Genomic DNA, 26,878 nt, shown 5'->3' with positions numbered 1-26,878 from the left:
ACAAATCTGTTTAACTTTCCGGAGCCAGTTGATATATAAAAAAAAAGTTTTTGCCTGGAATACCCCTTTAACTTTCTGGCACCAGTTCATAAAAAAAAAAAAAGTTTTCCACCGGAGTACCATTTTAAAGAATAATAAGTAGATAACTAATACAGATAAAGCAAGTCCTTACATATAAAAGTAAGAAAGATCTGCTGGGAGCTGTAATCACTGTCTATATAGAGGACAGGAGCTTCTTCAGGGTCCTGTACAGTCTTTTCCTGTGCCAGGGTTAGCTGCTAATTTAGACCCTTTGGACACCGAGTGAGGGCCACCTGGTGTCCAAAGGGTCTAAAGTAGCAGCTAACCCTTGCACAGGAAAAGAGTAGTACAGAACATGTACCTTCCTGTACTGTAGGGGGCGCTACCAGACAGCCAGTCAGTGCACACACTTCAGTTATACAGGTGTTTTATCAGTAAAATGCCCATTCTGATTGGTCGGTTCTTCCAACCATTGGCACATTTCGTAGATCTGGACTGTCCGTAGTATTGTAGGCTCAGTCTAGTTTCAAGTTAAAATGGTCCAGAAAAGACCACTATATGTTGAAGATATTGTAACCTGGAGTTGAGCGAATATTATATTAGCTATTGTCTTCTTACTTTCCAGGGTGAAATCCACAGAGTAAAGGCAGATGGAACTAACAGGACAGCGTTTGCTCCATCTGTGATCATGGGCACACCTATCGGTCTGGCATTAGACTGGATCTCAGGGAATCTTTATTACACAAATCCAGCAACTCAGTCCATTGAGGTAAATTGTGCTAGACAAAACACTATGAATAGCTGTTAGATGCAAGTGAAATCTATGACTTTATTCAGCATAATAAAAATTTGACTCAAAAGAAATGGCAGGCATGTGCATAGGGACCTAGAGGCGTACAGAGACAGTGATTTAAGGGGGGCATAATACTGTAGATAGCATTTTATAGATGGAGGAAGCGGGGCCATAGCAGAGGTTGTTATCATGGCTCAGGAGCTTTAAGTGACTCCTCTGGATATGTTTCTTTGGGTTTTTAAAGAAATGGACTGTGTTCCACCCCTTCCAGGTTCCCATTTTATTTCACCTTTCTCAGCCTGTACCCCAGAATCTATACATGTATGGTCTGTTGAGGAGACATATAATAGGTCAGGTCACTGTCTTTCAACTGCAATTTATCTACGTCTCCTTTATCTTTTCTTTTAAGGTTCTTAAGATGTACGGTGATGTAAAGTATAGAAAGACTGTTATTACAAATGATGGGACCTCTACGGGAGCTGGAAGGCCACTTGGAATTACCATTGATCCAGCTAGAGGGTATGATATAAGTTTATGTTTTGTGCAGAGGCCTAGATCTTTGGCACGCACTGCTAAAGCCAGTCATGGCCATCTAAAAGAAGGTTTACGCTGGGTTCACATATGTCCAGTGTCCGGCTTAGTGAGCCCAGCTTAAAGCTGTACTACCGTGGAAAACTTTTTTTTTTTTTTAAATCAACTGATGCCAGAAAGTTAAACAGTAAATCACTTCTATTAAAAAATCTTAATCCTACCAGTACTTTTTAGGGGCTGTATACTAAATAGAAATCCAAAAAGAAATGCATTTCCTGTGATGTCCTTACCACAGTGCTCTCTGCTGACCTCTGCTGTCCATTTTAGGAACTGGAGAAAATCCCCATAGCAAACATATGCTGCTCTGGACAGTTCCTAAAATGGACAGCAGAGGTCAGCAGAGAGCACTGTGGTCAGGACATCACAGGAAATGCATTTCTTTTTGGATTTTTCTTTAGTATACAGCCCCTAAAAAGTACTGGAAGGATTAAGATTTTTTAATAGAAGTGATTTACAAATCTGTTTAACTTTCTGGCATGAGTTTATTTAAAAAAAAAAAAAAAGTTTTCCACGGGAGTACCCCTTTAAAACTTGCCGCAACCGATGCAACAACTGTTATGATTCGACGTTGAATAATTGTGCATACCAGACAGGGGAATGCAGCAAGATGTGTTCCCCTGTCCGACACCAGGCGGCATGTATCACTGCCTGGTGAATGTGAACTGCCCCTCAGATACGTACGTAAGTATAAGAAGCTTGGGTGGCGCCACAGAATCATTAGACGGTCATCATAGCTAACATAACGCCTTGGTCAGTAGGTAATTGGGGTTAATCCAATAGTGAAGTACTCCGGAGGTGCTAGGAATGATGCTAATCAACAACTCAATACAAGTAAGATCTGTGCAATGACACGAATCCTGCACTCACTTACCACTCTAGGCTCCAAACGTGGAGATACCGGAGGATGTGGCTAACACATCTGCTGGGGCATTCAGAGGCGACTGTCGGCGGTTTCGTGCATATGTGCGAAACCACCGGAAGTCGCCTCTGAGCGCCCCACGCAGTTGTGTTAGCCATGTTAGCCACGTCCTCCGGTATCTGCACATTTGGAACCTAAAGTCGACACCATGCGGCATGTATCACTGCCTGGTGAACTGTCCCATTCAGAAACGTACGTAAGTATGGGTGGCACCACAGAATCATAACACGGTCATCATATCTAACATAACGCCTTTGTCAGTAGATAATTGGGGTTAGTCCAATAGTGAAATACTCCGGAGGTGCTAGGAATGACGCTAATCAACAACTCAATACAAGTAAGATCTGTGCAATAACACGAATCCTGCACTCACCGCTGGACTTACGACTCTAGGCTCCAAATGTGGAGATACCGGAGGACGTGGCTAACACATCTGCGTGGGGCGCTCAGAGGCGACAGTCACCTCTGAGTGCCCCACGCGGTTGTGTTAGCCACGTCCTCCGGTATCTCCACATTTGGAAACTAGAGTTGTCAGTCCAGCGGTGAGTGCAGGATTCGTGTCATTGCACAGATCTTACTTGTATTGCCCCATTCAAATGATTGGGATCAGTTTCCCTCCGGAAGGAAATGCTGTCGGACGCCGGACATATGTGAAGGGCCTTAGTCTAAGCAACAGAACACCCCCATGCAGATAAGTCTTCAGGGTGATCAGCTGTTATCACCGGATAAGCTGTAGCTAGCCATACATGTATTGCCACTATTTGTTAGCACTGCTGACATTTGGAATGAATGATTATTAACAATGTAATTTTGTGTTTTATAAAACTTTGGTAAGAAAACAAATTTTTTCGTTCCAGAAAGATGTACTGGACAGATCAGGGGACCGAAAGTGGAGTTCCTCCAAAGATTGCCAGTGCACACATGGATGGCTCCAATCCAGCCGTCTTGTTCACCAACAGCCTTGATCACGTCGAGTTCATCACTATTGACATCGCCGAACAGAAGCTGTACTGGGCCGTGACTGGCAGCGGAGTGGTAATAATCACATTATGTATTATTCAAAAAGTTTCATGAGATTTAGATTTTATATGATACAAATACCTAAAGAATCTTCTTACTCCGAGACAACAAACACCATACTTATTATCAGGGCACACAGGCTAACAGGGAAGCCTTGGAATATGATCCTTAACCCCTTAAGGACCAAGTGTTTTTGCACTTTCGTTTTTCCTCCTTACCTTTTAAAAACCATAACTGTTTCAATTTTGCACCTAAAAATCCATATGGTGGCTTTTTTTTCAGTCATTTTACCCAAAAATCTACAGCGAAACGGAAAAAAAAATAATTGTGTGACATAATTGAAGAAAAAACACAATTTTGTAACTTTTGGGGGCTTCCGTTTCTACGCAGTGCAATTTTCGGTAAAAATGACACCTTATCTTTATTCTGTAGGTCCATATGATTAAAGTGATACCCTACTTATAAAGGTTTGATTTTGTCGCACTTCTGGAAAAAATTATAGTTACATGCAGGAAAATGTATACGTTTAAAATTGTCATCTTCTGACCCCTATAACTTTTTTTAATTTTTCTTTGTGCGGGGCGGTATGAGGGCTCATATTTTGCGCCGTGATCTGAAGTTTTGATCTGACTTTTTGATCGCTTTTTATTGCCTTCAGCTGTTGCAAAACTACAATTCCAAGCCAACGGCTGTCCGGGCATGCTGTGGATTGTAGTTTTGCAACAGCTAGAGGCACCCTGGTTGGTAAACACTGACATACACACATCCAAAAACACACACACATGAAGGGAGATGGTTCCTGGTACTTGATTTGTTTCCGGATATTCTGGCCTTATACATCTTATCCCCTATGCTTTAGATAGGGGATAAGATGTCTCATTGTGGTGGGATCCCTGCGATCGGACATCTTATCCCCTATCGTTTGGATAGGGGATAAGATGTGTAAGCCCAGAATACCCCTTTAAAACATGCACAATATGTAACCACCATATTGAGTCTGTAATTGTCTTGGTAGATTGAAAGAGGAAACGTGGATGGAACGAACAGAATAACCGTAGTGCAGCATCTCTCGCACCCCTGGGGTATAGCGGTCCATGAAAATTTCCTGTACTATACTGACCGCGACTATGAAGCCATTGAACGTGTGGATAAGTCTACAGGATCTAACAGGGTAGTCATAAGAGACAACGTCTCAGGACTTAAGTGTCTACGTGTCCACTACAGAGACAGTGAGTACCTTTTCTTCATAGGGGGTCACTTATTTGAGTATTATTTATGGCTTTTTTTTTTTGTAATAACACAATGATATAACACAGTTTTTAAGGGCTATGTCCGACATGGAACTCTAGGCCCAATCTTTTTCTCATCAGTCTCTTCTGGTTATACAATAAGAGCAGATGAACACATATCATAGAGACATGTTAGAAGTTTTGATATGCGGGGGTCCATCTGCAGGGAACCCCAGTGATTGCTAGAACAAGGACCACAATTGGTAACATAGTCCATCAAGTTCAACCTATAACCCTAATGAGTCCCTACTGAGTTGATCCAGAGGAAGCCAAAAAAACTCATACTAGAGGTAAAAATTATTTCCCAACTCCAAATATGGCATCAGAATAAATCTCTAGATCATTGTTCTATCCCTGTAAAACTAGAATCCATAACCTGTTATGTTATTACTCTCCAAAAATGCATCCAGACCCCTTTTAAATTATTTTACAGAGTTCACCATGACCACCTCCTCCAGGAGAGAATTCCACAGTCTCACTGCTCTTACAGTAAAGAACCCCCGTCTGTGCTGGTGTAGGAACCTTCTTTTCTCTAAACGAAGAGGATGCCCCCTTGTTATAGATACAGTCCTGGGTATAAATAGATCATGGGAGAGATCTCTGTACGGCCCCCTGATATATTTATACTTAGTTATTAGGTCGCCCCTAAGCCTTTTTTTTTCTTAACTAAATAACCCTAATTCTGATAATCTTTCTGGGTACTGTAGTCCTACCATTCCCCGTATTACTCTGGTTGCCCGTCTTTGAACCCTCTCCAGCTCCACTATATCTTTCCTGTGCACTGGTGCCCAGTACTGTACACAGTATTCTATGTGTGGTCTGACTAGTGATAGAATTATTTCCTTGTCGTGGGCATCTATGCCCCTATTGATGCACCCCATGATTTTATTTGCCTTGGCAGCAGCTGACATTGGTCACTACAGCTAAATTTACTATTAACTAAAACTCCCAAGTCCTTTTCCACGTCAGTCGTCCCAAGTGTTCTCTCATTTAATACATAATCCCAGCCCAGAATTTTCTTCCCCATGTGCATTACCTTACATTTATCAGTGTTGAACCTAATCTGCCACTTCCCAGCCCAAACCTCCAACCTATCCAGATCCATTTGTAACCGTGCACTGCCCTCTATTGTGTTAACCACTTTACAGAGTTTAGTATCATATGCAAAAATTGCTACTTTACTATTCAACCCCTCTACAAGGTCATTAATGAATATATTAAATAGCACAGGACCCAAGACTGACCCCTGTGGTCCCCACTAGTAACAGTCACCCAATCAGAGTAAGTACCATTAATAACCATCCTCTGTTTCCTATCACTGAGCCAGTTACTTACCCACTTACACACATTCTCCTCCAGCCCAAACCTTCTCATTTTGTGCACCCACCTTTTATGTGGGAAAAATCCAAATATACGACATCCAGCGATTGCCCCTGGTCCAGTCTGGAGCTCACCTCCTCATATAAGCTGATCAGGTTAGTTTGATAGGACCGATCCCTCATAAAGCCATGCTGATATGGGGTCATACATTTATTTTCAACATGCAAACATTTTTTGAAAACTGGCAAATATGAGGTAAAAAAACGCCAAAGGAAAAAACGGCAAGTGGGTTTGACCAAATGACTTTCATCTAGCATCGGGGTGCTGCATTTTTTCACAAAAAAAACACTGGCTTTTTTGGGGGCATTTTTGAAAAAAAAAAGAAAAGAAACTTAGCCTTAGCCTATTTTTACTGGTCGGAATGCTGAATTCAGCGAGAGTCTGCTGCATCAGGATCTCCATGCAGAATTCTAATGCAGAATTCCGCATGGAAAATCTGTCGTGTGAACATGGCCTTATAGTGCTTCTCAAAGTTTGTAGCCAAGAGCTCTTACTTAGTATATAACAGAAAGTACTCCGAGGCTATAATCAAACACTATGCGGCAATTATTAAAAATGCGCCATAAGGATAGTGCAAGTACTTCCTTGAGACATGGGGGTTATCATTTGCAGATTTTTCTGGTGGGGTTTCTTTGTGTAATTTAAGAAACAATGCATGAAACATAACGGCATGAAACAAACAACAAAAAACACAATAAAATAAATAAATAAAGCACACAGCCTTCCAAACTGGGAAATCACTCAAAGCACACAACAAATGTTTCAAAAGCAATAATAAATTCACCCCATGGTATGGACACCCTGGGGTATCTATGCATCAGGTTGAGAACCTAATATAGCCAGTAGATATCATGGCATGATGAGAGCTACATTTTGCAACAGCTAGAAAGCCACAGGTTGAAGAACATTTTAAAAAATATATATATATATTTATATCTTAATGGAGTTCAAGTGCAGAAGGATCCAACTTGCTGCTAAAATTTTGCACATACAGTTCATGGTCGGACCCTTCTACAAAATAAAAGGCCTATGTCACGATGCCGGCTGGCAGATAGTGGATCCTCTGTGCCAGAGAGGGATTGGCGTGGACCGTGCTAGAGGATCGGTTCTAAGTCACTACTGGTTTTCACCAGAGCCCGCCGCAAAGCGGGATGGTCTTGCTGCGGCGGTAGTGACCAGGTCGTATCCCCTAGCAACGGCTCAACCTCTCTGGCTGCTGAAGAAAGGCGCGGTACAAGGGAGTAGACAGAAGCAAGGTCGGACGTAGCAGAAGGTCGGGGCAGGCAGCAAGGATCGTAGTCAGGGGCAACGGCAGAAGGTCTGGAATCACAGGCAAGGAACACACAAGGAACGCTTTCACTGGCACTAGGGCAACAAGATCCGGCCAGGGAGTGAAGGGGAAGTGAAGTGATATAGGGAAGTGCACAGGTGTAAACACTAATTGGAACCACTGCACCAATCAGCGGTGCAGTGGCCCTTTAAATCGCAAAGACCCGGCGCGCGCGCGCCCTAGGGAGCGGGGCCGCGCGCGCCGGGACAGAACTGACGGGGAGCGAGTAAGGTACGGGAGCCGGGGTGCGCATCGCGAGCGGGCGCTACCCGCATCGCGAATCGCATCCCGGCCGGAGGTGGTAACGCAGCGCCCCGGGTCCGTGGAACCGACCGGGGCGCTGCAGTGAGGGAAGTGTAGCGAGCGCTCCGGGGAGGAGCGGGGACCCGGAGCGCTCGGCGTAACAGTACCCCCCCCCTTGGGTCTCCCCCTCTTCTTGGGGCCTGAGAACCTGAGGATCAGACTTTTGTCCAGGATATTGTCCTCAGGTTCCCAGGACCTCTCTTCTGGACCACAACCCTCCCAATCCACTAAAAAAAAAGTTCTTCCCCTGACCTTTTTAGAGGCCAAAATCTCTTTAACAGAGAAGATGTCCGAGGAGCCGGAAACAGGAGTGGGAGGAACAGATTTAGGAGAAAAACGGTTGAGGATGAGAGGTTTAAGAAGAGAGACGTGAAAGGCATTAGGGATACGAAGAGAAGGAGGAAGAAGAAGTTTGTAAGAGACAGGATTAATTTGACACAAAACTTTAAAAGGACCAAGATAGCGTGGTCCCAACTTATAGCTCGGGACACGGAAACGGACATATTTAGCGGAGAGCCATACCTTGTCTCCAGGGGAAAAAATGGGAGGAGCTCTTCTTTTCTTATCTGCGAATCTCTTCATGCGAGAAGAAGCCTGTAAGAGAGAATTTTGGGTCTCTTTCCATATGGTGGAAAGATCACGAGAAATTTCATCCACAGCGGGCAGACCAGAGGGCAAGGGGGTAGGGAGGGGGGGAAGAGGGTGACGGCCGTACACCACGAAAAACGGAGATTTGGAGGAAGATTCAGAGATTCTGAAATTATACGAGAATTCGGCCCAAGGTAGAAGATCTGCCCAGTCATCCTGGCGGGAGGAAACAAAATGTCGTAAATAGTCACCCAAGATCTGGTTAATTCTCTCTACTTGTCCATTGGATTGAGGATGGTATGCAGAAGAAAAATTTAATTTAATCTTGAGTTGTTTACAGAGAGCCCTCCAGAATTTAGACACAAATTGGACGCCTCTATCCGAGACGATCTGTGTAGGCAACCCGTGAAGACGAAAAATGTGTACAAAAAATTGTTTAGCCAACTGAGGCGCTGAAGGAAGACCAGGAAGAGGGATGAAATGTGCCATTTTGGAGAATCGATCAACGACCACCCAAATAACAGTGTTGCCATGGGATGGGGGTAAGTCAGTAATAAAATCCATACCAATCAGAGACCAAGGTTGTTCGGGGACAGGTAGAGGATGAAGAAAACCAGCGGGCTTCTGGCGAGGAGTCTTATCCCGGGCACAGATAGTGCAGGCTCGCACAAAGTCCACCACATCAGTCTCTAGAGTCGGCCACCAATAGAAGCGAGAGATGAGTTGCACAGATTTCTTGATGCCCGCATGACCTGCGAGATGGGAGGAGTGACCCCATTTGAGGATCCCAAGGCGTTGGCGTGGAGAAACAAAGGTCTTTCCTGGAGGAGTTTGCCTGATGGAGGCTGGAGAAGTGGAAATCAGGCAGTCAGGAGGAATGATGTGTTGAGGAGAGAGTTCAATTTCAGAGGCATCTGAGGAACGAGAGAGAGCATCGGCCCTAATGTTTTTATCAGCAGGCCGAAAGTGAATTTCAAAATTAAATCGGGCAAAGAACAGAGACCACCTGGCCTGACGAGGATTCAGCCGTTGGGCAGACTGGAGGTAGGAGAGGTTCTTGTGATCGGTGTAAATAATAACTGGAAATCTTGATCCCTCCAGCAGATGCCTCCATTCCTCAAGTGCTAATTTAATGGCTAGAAGCTCTCGATCCCCGATGGAGTAGTTCCTCTCCGCCGGAGAGAAGGTCCTGGAAAAAAAACCACAAGTAACAGCATGCCCGGAAGAGTTTTTTTGTAGAAGGACAGCTCCAGCTCCCACTGAGGAGGCATCAACCTCCAATAGGAAGGGTTTAGATGGGTCAGGTCTGGAGAGCACGGGAGCCGAAGAAAAGGCAGACTTGAGTCGTTTAAAGGCGTCTTCCGCTTGAGGAGGCCAAGACTTGGGATCGGCATTTTTTTTTGTTAAAGCCACAATAGGAGCCACAATGGTAGAAAAATGTGGAATAAATTGCCTGTAATAATTAGCGAACCCCAAAAAACGTTGGATGGCACGGAGTCCGGAGGGGCGTGGCCAATCTAAGACGGCAGAGAGTTTATCTGGGTCCATTTGTAGTCCCTGGCCAGAGACCAAGTATCCTAGAAAAGGAAGAGATTGGCATTCAAACAGACATTTCTCTATTTTGGCATAGAGTTGATTATCACGAAGTCTCTGAAGAACCATACGGACATGCTGGCGGTGTTCTTCAAGATTGGCAGAAAAAATCAGGATATCGTCCAGATATACAACAACACAGGAGTATAGTAGATCACGAAAAATTTCATTAACAAAGTCTTGGAAGACGGCAGGGGCGTTGCATAGACCAAAGGGCATGACCAGATACTCAAAGTGTCCATCTCTGGTGTTAAATGCCGTTTTCCATTCATCCCCCTCTCTGATGCGGATGAGATTATAAGCACCTCTTAAGTCCAGTTTGGTAAAAATATGGGCACCTTGGAGACGATCAAAGAGTTCAGAGATGAGGGGTAGGGGGTAGCGGTTCTTAACCGTGATTTTATTAAGACCGCGGTAGTCAATGCAAGGACGTAGAGAGCCATCTTTTTTGGACACAAAGAAAAATCCGGCTCCGGCAGGAGAGGAGGATTTACGGATAAAGCCCTTTTTTAAATTTTCTTGGACGTATTCAGACATGGCAAGAGTCTCTGGGACGGACAGAGGATAGATTCTGCCCCGGGGTGGAGTAGTGCCCGGGAGGAGGTCAATGGGACAATCATAAGGCCTGTGAGGAGGTAGAGTCTCAGCTTGTTTTTTGCAAAAAACGTCCGCAAAGTCCATATAGGCCTTAGGGAGACCGGTTACATGAGGAAGCACAGGGACACGGCAAGGTTTACTGGGAACCGGTTTTAAGCAGTCCTTGGAACAAGAGGGCCCCCAACTCTTGATCTCCCCAGTGGACCAATCCAGGATTGGGGAATGGAGTTGAAGCCAGGGAAGTCCAAGAAGGATTTCAGAAGTGCAATTGGGGAGGACCAACAGTTCAATCCTCTCGTGATGAGATCCGATGCACATTAGAAGGGGCTCCGTGCGGAAACGTATAGTACAGTCCAATCTTTCATTGTTTACACAATTGATGTAGAGGGGTCTGGCGAGACTGGTCACCGGGATGTTGAACCTGTTGACGAGAGAGGCTAAGATGAAATTTCCTGCAGATCCAGAGTCCAAGAAGGCCACAGCAGAGAAGGAGAAGGCAGAGGCAGACATCCGCACAGGCACAGTAAGACGTGGAGAAGCAGAGTAGACATCAAGGACTGTCTCACCTTTGTGCGGAGTCAGCGGACGTCTTTCCAGGCGGGGAGGACGGATAGGACAATCCTTCAGGAAGTGTTCGGTACTAGCACAGTACAGGCAGAGATTCTCCATGCGGCGTCGTGTCCTCTCTTGGGGTGTCAGGCGAGACCGGTCGACCTGCATAGCCTCCACGGCGGGAGGCACAGGAACAGATTGCAGGGGACCAGAGGAGAGAGGAGCCGGGGAGAAGAAACGCCTCGTGCGAACAGAGTCCATATCCTGGCGGAGCTCCTGACGCCGTTCGGAAAAACGCATGTCAATGCGAGTGGCAAGATGGATGAGTTCATGTAGGTTAGCAGGGATTTCTCGTGCGGCCAGAACATCTTTAATGTTGCTGGATAGGCCTTTTTTAAAGGTCGCGCAGAGTGCCTCATTATTCCAGGATAATTCTGAAGCAAGGGTACGGAACTGTACGGCATACTCGCCAACGGAAGAATTACCCTGGACCAGGTTCAACAGGGCAGTCTCAGCAGAAGAGGCTCGGGCAGGTTCCTCAAAGACACTTCGAATTTCCGAGAAGAAGGAGTGTACAGAGGCAGTGACGGGGTCATTGCGGTCCCAGAGCGGTGTGGCCCAAGCCAGGGCTTTTCCAGACAGCAGGCTGACTACGAAAGCCACCTTAGACCTTTCAGTGGGGAACTGGTCCGACATCATCTCCAAGTGTAATGAACATTGGGAAAGAAAGCCACGGCAAAACTTAGAGTCCCCATCAAATTTATCCGGCAAGGATAGTCGTATTCCAGAAGCGGCCACTCGCTGCGGAGGAGGTACAGGAGCTGGCGGAGGAGATGATTGCTGGAGCTGTGGTAGTAACTGTTGTAGCATAACAGTCAGTTGAGACAGCTGTTGGCCTTGTTGCGCAATCTGTTGTGACTGCTGGGCGACCACCGTGGTGAGGTCAGCGACAACTGGCAGAGGAACTTCAGCGGGATCCATGGCCGGATCTACTGTCACGATGCCGGCTGGCAGATAGTGGATCCTCTGTGCCAGAGAGGGATTGGCGTGGACCGTGCTAGAGGATCGGTTCTAAGTCACTACTGGTTTTCACCAGAGCCCGCCGCAAAGCGGGATGGTCTTGCTGCGGCGGTAGTGACCAGGTCGTATCCCCTAGCAACGGCTCAACCTCTCTGGCTGCTGAAGAAAGGCGCGGTACAAGGGAGTAGACAGAAGCAAGGTCGGACGTAGCAGAAGGTCGGGGCAGGCAGCAAGGATCGTAGTCAGGGGCAACGGCAGAAGGTCTGGAATCACAGGCAAGGAACACACAAGGAACGCTTTCACTGGCACTAGGGCAACAAGATCCGGCCAGGGAGTGAAGGGGAAGTGAAGTGATATAGGGAAGTGCACAGGTGTAAACACTAATTGGAACCACTGCACCAATCAGCGGTGCAGTGGCCCTTTAAATCGCAAAGACCCGGCGCGCGCGCGCCCTAGGGAGCGGGGCCGCGCGCGCCGGGACAGAACTGACGGGGAGCGAGTAAGGTACGGGAGCCGGGGTGCGCATCGCGAGCGGGCGCTACCCGCATCGCGAATCGCATCCCGGCCGGAGGTGGTAACGCAGCGCCCCGGGTCCGTGGAACCGACCGGGGCGCTGCAGTGAGGGAAGTGTAGCGAGCGCTCCGGGGAGGAGCGGGGACCCGGAGCGCTCGGCGTAACAGCCTAAAAAAATCTGTCAAGTGTATGTAAACTGTAAATAACTTCTGTCTTCTGTACAGAAACGTCTGGTTCTTCTAATGGATGCAGCAATAATCCCGATGTTTGCCAACAATTGTGTTTGCCCAAGCCCAGTGGACAGTTTTCTTGTGCATGTGCTACAGGATTCCGCCTCGGTGCTGATAACAGAACGTGCACGCCATACAATTCCTTTGTTGTAGTATCAATGCTGTCAGCCATTAAAGGATTCAGCCTAGAATCTGGGGATCATTCTGAAGCTATGGTTCCAATGGCTGGACAAGGTAGGTGCTCTTTCTTTAACACAAGTTTGTATGTGTTCCTCAACGATCTATAATGCAGTCCAGTTAGACAACGTGTATATGGGTGCCATAGAGTAAGAACGATCTGTACTTGACTGATCTGTAGCACATAATAAAGCAGCAGAGCTAAATATGTTAGTCAAGGGCGTACATAGAAGAAAGGGGGCACTACAACAAATATGTAATTGCTCCTCCTATTATGGCATCTGACTTTGCTCAAAGAAAGGAAGGTGTTTATTACCCATTACTTTTCATAACTTATTGGTTAATAGACCCTCCATTAAAGAAGTACTCTGGCAGCAACTTTGTTTTTACCTGCCCAGAATTCTGACATAAAAAAAAAACTAATAAAACTGTGCTTACCTACTGCCACTCCCCCGGGGGCCCCGCTTTCCTGCTATCACACCGCATTTACCCATCTTGTTGCTCTGGATTTAAGCTAAATTTTTCAGGCAAACTAATTGTACATATTTATGGACATTACCCAACACATCTAACTTAGATATAAGATAGATAGATAGATAGATAGATAGAAAGATAGATAGATAATGGATAGATAGATAGATAGATGATAGATATATAGATAGATAATAGACAGATGATAGATAGATAGATAGATAATAGATAGATGATAGATAGATAGATAGACTTATACTATAGACCAAGTAATGGTTTTTGGCGGTTTTCTTCTATTACAACAATAGATAGATATGAGATAGATAGATATGAGATAGATAGATAATAGATAGATAGATAGATGATAGATAGACTTATACTATAGACCAAGTAATGGATTTTGGCGGTTTTCTTCTATTACAACAATAGATAAAATGTCTTTTACATTTTAGGATTCTTCTGTCTGTGTCTCCAAAGTCATTTATTGTCATTGTTAGAACATTATTTAACCTATTAAATCACTCTTGATAGATGAGGATTATTTACTGATTTCTATATATTTTCTGCAGGCCGTAATGCCCTTCATGTGGATGTGCACATGCAGTCTGGTTTTATATATTGGTGTGACTTCAGCAGCACTGTATCTGGATATAATGCCATCCATCGTGTTAAACCCAATGGCTCCAATTTTAGAAATGTTGTTACTGGTGGTATTGGGAGGAATGGAATTCGAGGCATCGCTGTAGATTGGGTTGCAGGTAGGTTACAGCAAAATACAGCAAAATGTGAACATAATTTTTGCCTCCTCCCTTCCTTCCTTTGCCTTTCTAATTTTTTTTCTGCACCTATGAAATATTGCATACAATAATGTACACAAAAAGCAACAAGTAACAAAAATCCTGCTTTATAATGTACAAAGTTGTGACACATATTGTTTGTCCATGTTTAGAAAAACATGGCTGTTGTCTTTCAGAAACTTCCCCCGCCTGTCCATGGGTTTTGTCTGGTATTGTACCCGAGCTGTATAAAGTTATGTTCACACGCACGTTTTTCAGGCATATGACATGTCACTTATTATTGCGCATGCAAATAAGTGACATGAGCACATTAATTGTAGCAAATAAAGAGGCAATTATCCTGATGCATTTTTACAAATAAATTACACCTGAAAAAACACTGTGAACATAGAAAAGTGCATGGGGCTATGGGGCTGAGCTTCAATACCAAATACAACCTGGGGATGTGTGGGACACTGTTTTTGGAAGAAAACTGCAGGCTTACTAATTTAAAGGAAATCTGTCACCAGTGTCACCTGCACTAACCTGTCAGTACAGACAGGTAGTGCAGGTGACAAGGGTACTCACCTTGTCCCGTTCCGTGGTGTGAATCTCCTGTTATCTTCTCCGTTAGCTCTGCTCCAGGCACCCGGCTTGGGGCACGGGCAGAGCCTAGTGACGTCACCGCTGCTGTTCTCTAGCAGTGGGTCCCAGCAGAGAACAGCAGCAGTGACGTTACTAAGCTCCGCCCATGCCCCAAGCCGGGTGCCCGAAGCAGAGCTAAAAGAGAAGATTACAGGTGATCCCCGCCACGAAATGGGACAAGGTGAGTACTGTTGTCATCAGTGTCACCTGCACTACCTGTCGGTACCAACAGGTTAGTGCAGGTGACACTGGTGACAGATTTCCTTTAAAGAGTACCTATCTTGTGCTTGATAACTTTTATAATCCTCCCAGTTCACTCCCCCATAATGATAAACCACCCCCTGCCTTTATTTTTGTTATTCTTTAGTTTTCTACCTTGATATTGTTCTGTATCTGTGATGAGCTGTGATTGGCTGAGACCTGTGATTGGCTGAGCTGTGATTGGCTGAGACCGCAGACATCTCCCTTAGCTCTCTGCACTGAACTCTACAGTGTGTCAGCTCTGCCCAACAGCTTGCAAAGGGAGCAGAAATATTGAGCTTAATATTCAGTATAATATTCTGCACTATGCACTGAAGGCATCATGACTGTACAGTCTAGCTCATCTTAAAGGGAAAGGAATCGAAATATTCAGCTCTATACACTGTGCTGAGCTAAGGTCCAGTCTGCATTTTTTTTTTACTTTTGTCTCTGCCAGGCTGCTGTAGGAGACAATCTGCAAGCAGGACTGCAGGCAGGACCAGAAGGAAGACCCTGGTGGCCGAACTTTTAGGGGATAATTTAACACATAAAGTTACAAACTTTTATTAAAATGGATATTAGAAAAGTAATTCAAATAGGCTGATCTATAATGTAAGGTACCATTTAAGGTCTAGTCTCATCAATACAACCTCTTATTTAAAAACTACCCAAAGAAAATAGGCTCTAGTGAGTGTTTTTACAGTTTCTGTTTTACTTATTTTTTTAGGAAACCTCTACTTCACCAATGCTTTCCTGACGGAAACCTTCATTGAAATAGTTCGTCTGAACACTACATACCGCCGTGTCCTCATGAAAACTTCAGTGGATATGCCCAGGCATATTGTGGTAGACCCCAAGAACAGATACGTCTTCTGGGCAGATTACGGACAAAATCCTAAAATTGAGCGTGCTTTTCTGGATTGCACCAACAGAACCGTTCTGGTGTCTGAGGGAATTGTTACCCCAAGAGGATTATCGGTGGATCGCAGTACTGGCTATGTTTATTGGGTAGATGACTCTTTGGATATGATTGCAAGAGTTCGACCAGAAGGGGGTGACACAGAAATAGTAAGATATGGCAACCGTTACCCAACTCCTTATGGGATTACTGTATTTGAGAACACAGTTATCTGGGTGGACCGAAACTTGAAAAAGGTTTTCCAAGCCAGCAAGGAACCTGGGAACACTGAACAACCGACTGTCCTCAGGGATAACATTGATCTTCTTAGGGACGTCACTGTATATGACAAACGTTTTCAGCCAATCTCAGCACAGGAAATGAATAACAACCCATGTTTGGGGAATAATGGAGGGTGTGCACACTTCTGCTTTGCCTTACCTGGGACACAGACAAGAAAGTGTGGTTGTGCTTTTGGGGCACTTGGAAGTGAGGGAACAAGATGTGTCATCTCCACAGATGACTACTTGATATATGCACTTGAAGGCTCCATCAATAGCTTGCTCCTGGATCCTGAAAATCACAGTCCCCCTTTCCCCAGGGTCAATGTTCCTAGGACAGCAGTGGCTTTGGATTATGACAGCTTGGATAACAGGATATACTACACGCGAAGTGCAGGGGCTGGACGCAGTGAAATTCGCTACTTTGAACTTTCAGCATTAAATCAACATACTACCGTGGCTTCAGGTAGGAAAAAAAGATTATTATGATTTATTGTAATGTATTGGTTTGCAATGTTGCTTGAAAATTTATCAGATAGACTTAAAGGGTACCTCTAATTTCAGATAACTTTTTAGTATAATCTGCCCTGTGTGTACAGCACTATTACTGCCCATTATATCATTTGTATATGGTATTTTTCATCAGGTTTCTGCTCTGCAGGCTTCATCTCTAATTTGCAGTTTTCTCAGAGCTGGTGGGTAGTGCTCTCTCCTCCCCCCCTCCATAGACTTATATTGATTGTCTTGCAGACACAGGACAACGTTGAGAGGGAAACATTTTAATATTAGGAGAAAGAAGCAAGTTTCTTATATTCGCTTTTAAAATTCAATAGACTTTAAAATATATATATATTTTTTTATAAAATAGATTTTAGTCTCCAGTTTTAGAAGGGTTCTTAATAGAGTTGGGAGTGGGAGAAAGAATTCTCCAATGGTATTTCTATATGTCATATGGAAAGGGGTTTTCTTAGGCTATGTTCTGCAGCATTGTCATGCAGAAATGACTGGTTATTTTTTTGGCAATTTTTATTATTTTTTTATTCATTACATTTTTTCTATTGAGTTTTTCCAGATATTTATGAATGAGCTTTTTTACTTATTTGACCTTTCTTTTATAAGTGAAAAGTTACAGGGAAAAAGATGCAGAAAGAACTGCAGAAAATGTAATAAAATGGTTTGGCTTGTGAAAAAGTAGAAAGACACACATTTGGGCTAAATAGCTGAGTTTTTTGGATAAAAAAAAGGAAACTTTGGTGCACAATGTTAATCAATAGAATGTAATGCATTTCTTCATACTTTTGGTAATCCAATAAATGAGGACCAGACGAGGTTTTAATTCTCTGGTTTTGCTGTGTAATAAACCTGGGGATTCACACTAACCCTGCATGATAGAAAATAATCTACACTGTTAGCCGTATGTCTGTCAACAAGCATGTCAGCTGCTTCCAGAAACAACCAGAATTGTGAACACAGCTCAAAGTTATAACCAGACTGTAACCCATCCTTGCACTTGCAAAAACTGATGCATTGCTGTATGAACATTGTGTAACACCCAGCTGTATATGTTGGAATTCTTTTCAGCTGCATAGTTTTCATCCCAAATGTGTAACATCATGTTTTCTGAATTGTCTTTTAGATTTGGGAGCTCCAGATGGAATAGCCTTTGACTGGATTCATAAAAGGGTTTATTACAGTGACTATCTTAACCAGACCATAGCCTCGATGGCCCTAAATGGGTCTGATCGTACAGTCATTGCTCGTGTATCCCGGCCCAGAGCCATCATGTTGGATCCGTGCAGAGGGTAGAACCTATTTTTTATTCGCATGTTAAAAATTAGAAGATTCCCCCATGTTATCCCCATTCATTTGTATATATAATGTGTGCATTGTACGTGTGCTATGTTTTTTTTATGTGAATTGTTCAATATTGTTTCCCTATCCTGTGTATTAGGTATATGTACTGGACAGACTGGGGCAGCAATGCCAAAATAGAAAGAGCTACCCTAGGAGGCAATTTTCGGACAGTAATAGTTAACACTAGCTTGGTGTGGCCAAATGGACTTACCCTAGACTACGATGAAGAGCGGATCTATTGGGCTGATGCAAGTTTGTATGTACTATTACCTCTGTTTTTATTGAAAGGATCCTAAATATTCTAAATATTGTGCATAACTAATAAGCTACTACTAAGAATTTTTCTTTCTTCTTGCTTGTGTTTTGGCTTTGACACCTGGTCACAAAATGGAATTTTACTTACTCTATAGAAAGCTCATGGTGACCACTTATCTAAGTGAAAAAAAGAAAGATATGATAAAATTACATTTTAAGCCTATTCATATAAAATGAATATATTACTTTAGAAACTGCTCCATTGTATTCCATCGGTCATGGAAGGTATTGCAACTGAACAGCATCCGAGTGATTGGAGTGGAGCTGCACTACCAAAACCAGTTTATGGCAAAGAGTGGCACTATTGGTGGGAAATGGTAGACACTGTTTTTTATCCTCAACCCATTTAATTACAATATTGTATGACCACAAGGGGTCCCACTGTACTTGAGATAGCTGTCAAGAGTGAAAAGACTTTTGACTGACAGCTACCTCATCCAAATCCACCATTAAAGGGGTTATACAGGTTTTATTAACTTTTTAGTATCCTTCCTGTGACGGCAAGTTATGTCTCAACTTGCATTTTATGGTCCCCCCAGGTTCAGCATTCTTCCGGTCTGTGTATGACTGTTGTCTCGAGCCTTTCCCCGGATCCTGTTCAGCTCAAGACAACAGCTGATCACAGGGGCCTTCAGAAAAAGTTCCGAACTGAATATTTTTGCTTAATTCCACTTGAGAATTCCTCTGTTTGAACATGTTCTTAATCTGCTTCAAATTACTTGTGTGCCATGGTTTTGCATAGAGAAGAAGAGGAAATTCAGTGAGGAAGTTCTGCAGTGTGAATGGCCCTAAAAGTTTGTCTTGAAGCTTTATTGAAATGTATTTTTTATTTCTCTAACAGACAGAAGATAGAACGCTGCTCTACAACTGGGGCAAATCGGGAGGTAGTGGTGAGCACAGCCATTTATCCGTTTGCTATGACCCTCTATGACCAACACATTTATTGGACAGACTGGAACACAAGAAGTATATACCGGGCCAATAAACATGATGGTTCAGATCAAATAGTCATGGTTCAGAACCTGCCCCAGCGCCCAATGGATATTCATGTCTTGTCTAAAAACAAACAACAGCAGTGTGCCAGCCCCTGCGACCAGTTCAATGGCGGCTGCAGTCACATCTGTGCGCCAGGTAAAATTTACTACGTGAGTGTGAGGGGTTTATGTTTTCTCCTGCAATAAACAATGCATGCATAGTAACAATGTTTGACTCTTAAGGTCCTAATGGAGCAGAATGCCAATGTCCTTCAACTGGAAGCTGGTATTTGGCAAACAACAACAAGGATTGTATCGTGGACAATGCTACCAGGTGCCAGACAGGGCAGTTTACATGTCTCAATGGCCGGTGCATACCGGAAAGATGGAAGTGTGACAATGACAATGACTGTCAGGATGGTAGTGATGAACTGGAACGTGTATGTGGTGAGTTCATTGATTTCAGAATAATTCTGGTCTATATTTACTTTGGAAGAGAGCCACTCTTGCCTTAGGTTGTGTCTGGTATTGCAGATCAAGCTAAATACAGGTGAAACTCGAAAAATTTTAATATTCGGGCCATGATTTGTCATAATTGTGATGATTATGGTTACAGCTCATGAAAATTTGGGGAGCCATGTCATGATTTGGGGAGCCATGTCATCTGCTGGTGTTGGTCCACTACCAGGAGATTTTGGAGCACTTCATGCTTCCTTTCCTTTTAAGTTGCCAGAAAGTTAAATATATTTTTAAATTACTTTTATTTAAAAATCTTAATCCTTCCCGTACTTATCAGCTGATGTATGCTTCACAGGAATTTTGAATTTCTTTTCTGTCTGACCACAGTGCTCTCTGCTGACACCTCAGGAACTGTCCAGAGCATAAACAAATCCCCATAGCAAACCTTTCTAGCACCAGTTGATTTAAAAAAATTAAAATAAATGTTTCCACCCTTTTAATGATAAAGAACATACAATAAGGGTGCTCGTACATAGTTATAATAAATTATAATAAATCAGATAATATAAAGAATGGATGCTACTTCTGGTGTGAAATGGATGGAAAAAAGAAAAAAAATTTAGAAGTAGCATCTGTTCTGTTGGACTTAAAGTAGTCCCCTGGTTTAGAAAAGGCAAGGTCCTCTGTTTACATTCCTGCATTTCACAGAGAACTCATTGGCTTGAATGAGCGCTGTGCAATACTTCATTTGTCCTGTGGGGTTGCTGCAGAGAGACTGAACATTTACTACTATGTTGCCCCACAAATTACGGCTGATTACAGCTCAACTACATGCTCAATCTCCCCTGATGCATATAACCACATGGCTCTTGTTTCTTGACAAGCCTTGAGTCTTATTGTTGTGGGCTGCACACGGCCTCACTGTGTAGTCATCTCATTTGCTAAACATATTTACTATGTGAGATTTTATTATTTTGGCTTCCAAGTCATGTACTTGGCAGAACAAGAGGACATGTGCAGGCCACTGGATAACCTCCATGTCTAGAAAGCAATGGTCTCCAAACCAAGGACCTCCAGCTGTTGCAGAACTACAATGTCCGGGCATGCTGGGAGTGGTAGTTTTGCAACAGCTGGAGGTCCACAGTTTGGAGACCTAGGCACTAGAAAGATAAAAGCATTTGCTTTGGTAGCTTCAGTACAACTAACCATCCGACGTACCCTCTCAAATTACATTATGTGGTAGGATAAATGTTATAAATAGCGGTAAGAGCTCCCTTCCCCATCTTGTTTTATTATGTCGCCAAGCACTTGTGCCCCACTACGCTCCTGTATGCATCTTGCTCCACATTACTAACACCAATGATCATTTTATCCAACATGCAGTCCGCTTTGCAGCTGTGTTTTTCCTAGCAGGTACAGTATAGAATAACAATGACATAGCTTAATTACCTAGATACACAATTTTTCTATCCGTTCCCTTTACATATTTCTGTGTTTTTTTTTGTTGTCAGCTTTTCACACCTGCTCGCCGACAGCATTCACATGTGGCAATGGGAAATGTGTGCCCTATCACTACCGCTGCGACCATTATAATGACTGCGGAGATAATAGTGATGAAGCCGGATGTCTGTTCAGAACCTGCGACCAAAACACTGAATTTGCCTGTAATAATGGCAGGTGTATTTCCCGCTCGTATGTTTGCAATGGGGTCAACAACTGCTATGACAATGGCACGTCGGATGAGAGGAACTGCCGTAAGTCATCCATAATGTCTACATGATAATAGAAATCTAAGTCTTGTCCGTACTGTTATATAGTTGCGATTTCTGTTCATAGCTTCTAGATTTCTTAGTAAAGCACTGAAAAGTGTTCCCGAGGATGAAGCTTCAGTGAAGGTAAAACATAACTTTGCAAACCATGACTTAGTACTTGATGGCTAAACCCAAAGGTCAGGTGCTTCTTCTAGTGGGCCACCAGGTTTGCACACATCTCAGGAGGAATTTTGTCCCAAGTCTTTGAGTCTTTGTCCTAAGTCTTTGAGGCTGATGTTAGAAAAGTCAAAGCTTCAGCTCTCTACATAGATTTCTTAGGGGATTAAAGGGGTAGTCCAGTGGTGAAAAACTCGGGGGTTTCCGACTCCTGCGATCTCTCTGTACGGGGGCCAGGCTCTCCGGCCAGATAGCGGGTGTCGACCCCCGCACGAAGCGGCGGCCGACACGCCCCCTCAATACAACTCTATGGCAGAGCCGGAGATTGCCGAAGGCAGCGCTTCGGCTCTGCCATAGAGTTGTATTGAGGGGGCGTGTCGGCCGCCGCTTCGTGCGGAGGTCGACACACCCCCTTCCCGCGGGCTGTCGGGGCTCCGTACAGGAGTTCGCAGGGGGCCCCAGCGGTCGGACCCCCCGCGATCTCAAACTTATCCCCTATCCTTAGGATAGGGGATAAGTTGTTCACCACTGGGTCACCACTGGACTACTCCTTTAAGGTCTGGAGACTGGCTAGGCCACTCTAGGACCTTAATGTGCTTCTACTTGAGCCACTCCTTGGCAATGCTATAGGTCATTGTCATGTTTAAAAAGTACCTGTCACCAAATAAACTATCCTAAACTAACTCAGGCTATGTTCCCTAACTACTCCTAACACTCCTCCCACCCTTAAAAAATGTCAGAGCTTTAATAAGCTGTGTATCATACCTTTATTCTTGCTCACATAGTGCAATCCCCCAGCAGGAGAAAGTGACATCACTGAAGCCTGCTGGGGGACCACCTCAGCACTCACATCACCTCAGGCTCTGTGCAGCTTTCAGTGAGGCGCTATGCAACTTGTAATGAGGCTCTGTGCAGCTTTTAGTGAGGCTGTATGCATGTTCCAGTGAGGCTCTGTGCAGCTTTCAGTGAGGCTCTTTGCAGCTTTTAATGTGGCTCTTTGCAGCTTTTAATGAGGCTTTGTGCATGTTTCAGTGAGGATCTGTGCAACTTTCAATGAGGCTCCATGCATGTTTCAGTGAGGCTCTGTGCATCTTTCAGTTAGGCTCTGTGCATCTTTCAGTGAGGCTCTGTGCATCTTTCAGTGAAGCTCTGTTCATGTTTCAGTGAGACTCTGTGCATCTTTCAGTGAGGCTCTGTGCATCTTTCAGTGAGGCTCTGTGCATCTTTCAGTGAGGCTCTGTGCATCTTTCAGTGAGGCTTTATGCATGTTTCAGTGAGGCTCTGTGCATCTTTCAGTGAGGCTCTATACATGTTTCAGTGAGGCTCTGTGCATCTTTCAGTAAGGCTCTGTCAATCTAGCTCAGTGTAGAGAAACACTTCCGGAGTTTAGTCTCAGAGACCAAATTCACTATATTAATTGTGGCAGGGAACAGAACAGAGCCACCTAATTTTTCTATTACATTTTAAACATATTTATGTTGATAATTTTAAAAGCAAGCGAATGGGAAAGTGTCTGCTAATTACACAAGGAACATTATATTGAACATTTTATTTAGTGACAGGTACTCTTTAAATACCCCTCCACAACTGATAATGTTTCCACCTACTTTGGTGGTGGGGATGATGTTCTTGGGGTCATAGGCAGCATTCCTCCTCCTCCAAACACGGCAATCAACTCTTTGATACCAAAGAGCTCAATTTTGGTCTTATCTGACCACATCCCTTTCACCCTGTTCTCCTCTGAATTATTCAGACGCTCATTGGCAAACTTGAGACAGTGTAGTGTGTTACCAATTGTTTTCTTGGTGACTATGGTCCCAGCGGCCTTGAGTTCATTGACGAGATCCTCCTCTGTAATTCTGGGATGATTCCTCACCATTTTCATGATCATTGAAACTCATGGAGCCCGTGAGGGAGATTGATGGGTATTAAGTGTTTCCTACTATTTGGGAATAATCACTCCAACTCGTAAAATGCTCACCAAGCTGCTTGGTGATTGTCTTGTAGCTCATTCCAGTCTTGTATAGATCTACAATTCTGTCCCTGACATCCTTGGACAGCTCTTTGGTCTTGGCCATGGTAGAGTGGACAGGTGTATTTTATAGAGGTAACAAACTGAGATCAGGAGCACTCCCCGTAAGAAAGTGCTCCTTATCTCAGCTCATCACCTTTATAAAAGACGCATGGGAGTCAGAAATCTTGCTTATTGATAGGGGATCAAATTCTTTTCACAGAGTAAAATTCTAATCAATGTATAACTTAAATGCATGTTGTAGGAATGAATTGAGTCTCTATCGCTCTATATATATCAGGGAGATATACCTTTATAATTTGGTATCTGGGGCATTCTAAGAATAGTGTGACCCCATAGACTGCTTTATGTGCTGTATTATACACAACTCACTGGTCATATGGAGCGGTACTACACCAATGTGCACAAGGTCTTACCATAATCAGTAAAAGGTCTGTCACCCAACATTTCCATTGACTTACATGGAGAAAGAACTGGATGCATGCAAGGTTCTGGAAAGACATTGCATTGTAAACATTTATTTCTATAGGTCAAGGTATGGGTCAGTAGTTTTGGCAAATGTATTTGCTCTAGCTAGAATTTCACAATCACATACCTTCTTCTGTACATACATTTGCTGAGATTTTGCACATGTAAGTTAATATTGGTAGGCTAGGTTAAAGGCTGTGCTCACACTACGGAATTTCCGGCTGGACAAATTCCGTCTGAAGATTCCGAGAGCTGCCAGTCGGCTTTAGAACCGCACAGACATCGCTGTCACCATAGACTGCAATGTCTGAGGAGCGGATTCCGCCTGAAGAATGAACAATGTAGTGTGCACTGTGCAGCGGAATTCCACTGGGAAACTCCAGTGCAGCAGAATCCTAATGCTGGCAATGGGATTCCGCTGCACAGTGGACAACACAGAATGTCAGCAGATATTCCGCCGCAAAAATTCTGCTGCCAAAAGAATATGAACTTGCTCATTCTTTAGGCTGAATCCGCGCTGCAGACATTGCCGTCTATAGAAACGGCAATGTCCGCGCTGTCAGTCGGCACTGGGCGCACTCGAATTCTTCGGACGGATTCTGTCTGTCCGGAAATTCCTTAGTGTGAACCGAGCCTTAGAGTTGCTCCTTGGCAGCACCCAACAAACTCTCATGATGAATAACCAAAGTGCTGTTTTGTTACCACATGCTAAGGAACAACTGTTTAAAGGGATACTCCCCTGGCAAAAAAAATTTTTAAATCAACTGTTGCCAGAAAGTTAAACAGATTTGTAAATTACTTCTATTAAAAAAATCTTAATCCTTCCAGTACTTATCAGCTGTTGTATGCTCCACAGGAAGTTATTTTCGAATGTCCTTTCTGTCTGACCACAGTGCTCTCTGCTGACACTGCTGTCCATGTCAGGATCTTTCCAGAGCAGGATAGCTTTGCTCTGGGGATTAGCTCCTACTGGACAGTTCCTGACATGGACAGAGGTGTCAGCAGAGAGCACTGTGGTCAGACAGAAAGGAAATTAAAAAAGAAAAGAACTTCCTCTGTAGCATACAGCCGCTAATAAGTACTGGAAGGATTAAGATTTGCAAATCTGTACAACTTTCTGGCACCAGTTGATTAAAAAAAAATGTTTTCCAACGGAGTACCCCTTTAAAGATAAGGAATAAATATAACTGTTCTAAGTACCAACAAGAAGTGGGGGGAGGGATGAGGTCGATTTTTGGGTTCTTTTAAACATTTCTTTCTTGTTCTCTTTTAAAGCCGATCGCACATGTCAACCTGGGCACACCAAATGTCAGAGCACCAACATTTGCATTCCTCGTACTTATCTGTGTGATGGAGATAATGACTGTGGAGATATGAGCGATGAAAGCCCCACTCACTGTGGTAAGATCTGGAGTGTTTCATCAGATTAGTAATGGCTGCCCGAACAACGGGGCTTTGGAGTTAAGCAGAAGAAAGAACCCCCCCCCCTTCTTATTTTACAGAAGTAATACAGATGGTCGCCTTGATGTTATTGAAAGGCTGCCACCTTGCGTCTTGTAGCATTCGGTTACCTTTTCGGCAAGCTGGATAGTTTCTCAGGAAAGCTTTATAAATAGGAGAGGCACACCATTCATATAAATATTCTTCACTAACATTACAGACAGGGAATACAGATTGTGAGGCAAGTGCTGTTGTATGTGGCTAAATCAGTGTTTCCCAACCAGGGTGGCTCCAGCTGTTGCAAAACTACAACTCCCAGCATGCCCGGACAGCCTTCGGCTGTCCGGGCATGCTGGGAGTTGTAGTTTTGCAACAGCTGGAGCCACCCTGGCTAGGAGACACTAGGCTTAATAAAAGGAAATATGCATGGATTTATCATGCATAGATTTAAAGGGGTTATCCAGGAATAGAAAAACAGCTAATTTCTTTCAAAAACCGCTTCCCGTCTGTCTCCAGGTTGGATGTGGTTCTGCAGCTCAGCTCCATTGAAATAAATGGAGTCAAGTTGTAATACCACACACAACCTGGGGACAGACGTGGAGCTGTTTTTGAAAGAAATTAGCTTGTTTTTTTTTTTTAAACCCCTGGATAACCCCTTTAATAAGAAAAAAAAAAATTCCAGCAGATCTGCAAAAACAAACTAGATTATTGGTTCAGGTTTTTCATAGTGGATTTTGCTGTTCACATGGGCAGATTTTCTGCAGCTGATTTTATGCTTTTCATTTTTTTTTGTCATTGGCTTACCAGCAGAGAATAAGCAGCAAAAAAAAAAAAAAAAAAAAGTACAAAATAAGCAGCAGAAAAAAAAGGCAGCTGAAAATACGCACATGTGAATGGACCCAAAGGGTAGGAACACACGTTGAAGATATGCTAGCATCTCCCCTAGCATTAGAAAAACTACAACTCCCAGCTTGTCCTCACTGACAGTAACAGGACACAAGATGACAGTGGGAGGATTTTTCCACCAGCTCTGAGCCCTGCGCTCACAGCTGTCAATCAAAGAAGTGTGTCCATGACATAGGTGATGATGCATGGACACAGTAGGACTAGTATGTGTCCAAGCAGGCGGGGGGGGGGCAGTTGTTTGACTGGATTTTTCAATATAAAATACAGAAAATTTC

General features: G+C 43.8%; 1 protein-coding gene across 3 annotated transcripts in view; it reads left to right on the top strand.

Moving 5' to 3' along the window:
* The window catches only part of LRP2 (LDL receptor related protein 2), a gene marked incomplete in the record, with an annotated part of 280,817 nt that overhangs the window by 155,945 nt on the left and 97,994 nt on the right, over positions 1 to 26,878 (top strand). For all 3 annotated transcript variants that reach the window (XM_056536932.1, XM_056536931.1, XM_056536933.1), the window contains 13 exon segments: positions 647 to 790; positions 1,224 to 1,333; positions 3,182 to 3,359; positions 4,360 to 4,573; positions 12,734 to 12,973; positions 13,957 to 14,145; positions 15,776 to 16,693; positions 17,864 to 18,029; positions 18,179 to 18,337; positions 19,238 to 19,527; positions 19,614 to 19,817; positions 21,341 to 21,583; positions 25,533 to 25,658. In XM_056536932.1, coding sequence (XP_056392907.1) covers positions 647 to 790; positions 1,224 to 1,333; positions 3,182 to 3,359; positions 4,360 to 4,573; positions 12,734 to 12,973; positions 13,957 to 14,145; positions 15,776 to 16,693; positions 17,864 to 18,029; positions 18,179 to 18,337; positions 19,238 to 19,527; positions 19,614 to 19,817; positions 21,341 to 21,583; positions 25,533 to 25,658 — 3,181 coding nt within the window.

Source organism: Hyla sarda, chromosome 8, assembly GCF_029499605.1.
Source record: "Hyla sarda isolate aHylSar1 chromosome 8, aHylSar1.hap1, whole genome shotgun sequence".
Taxonomy (NCBI): domain Eukaryota; kingdom Metazoa; phylum Chordata; class Amphibia; order Anura; family Hylidae; genus Hyla; species Hyla sarda.
The sequence above is the reverse complement of the archived record's forward strand: the minus strand, read 5'-3'. Positions and strand labels throughout refer to the sequence as shown.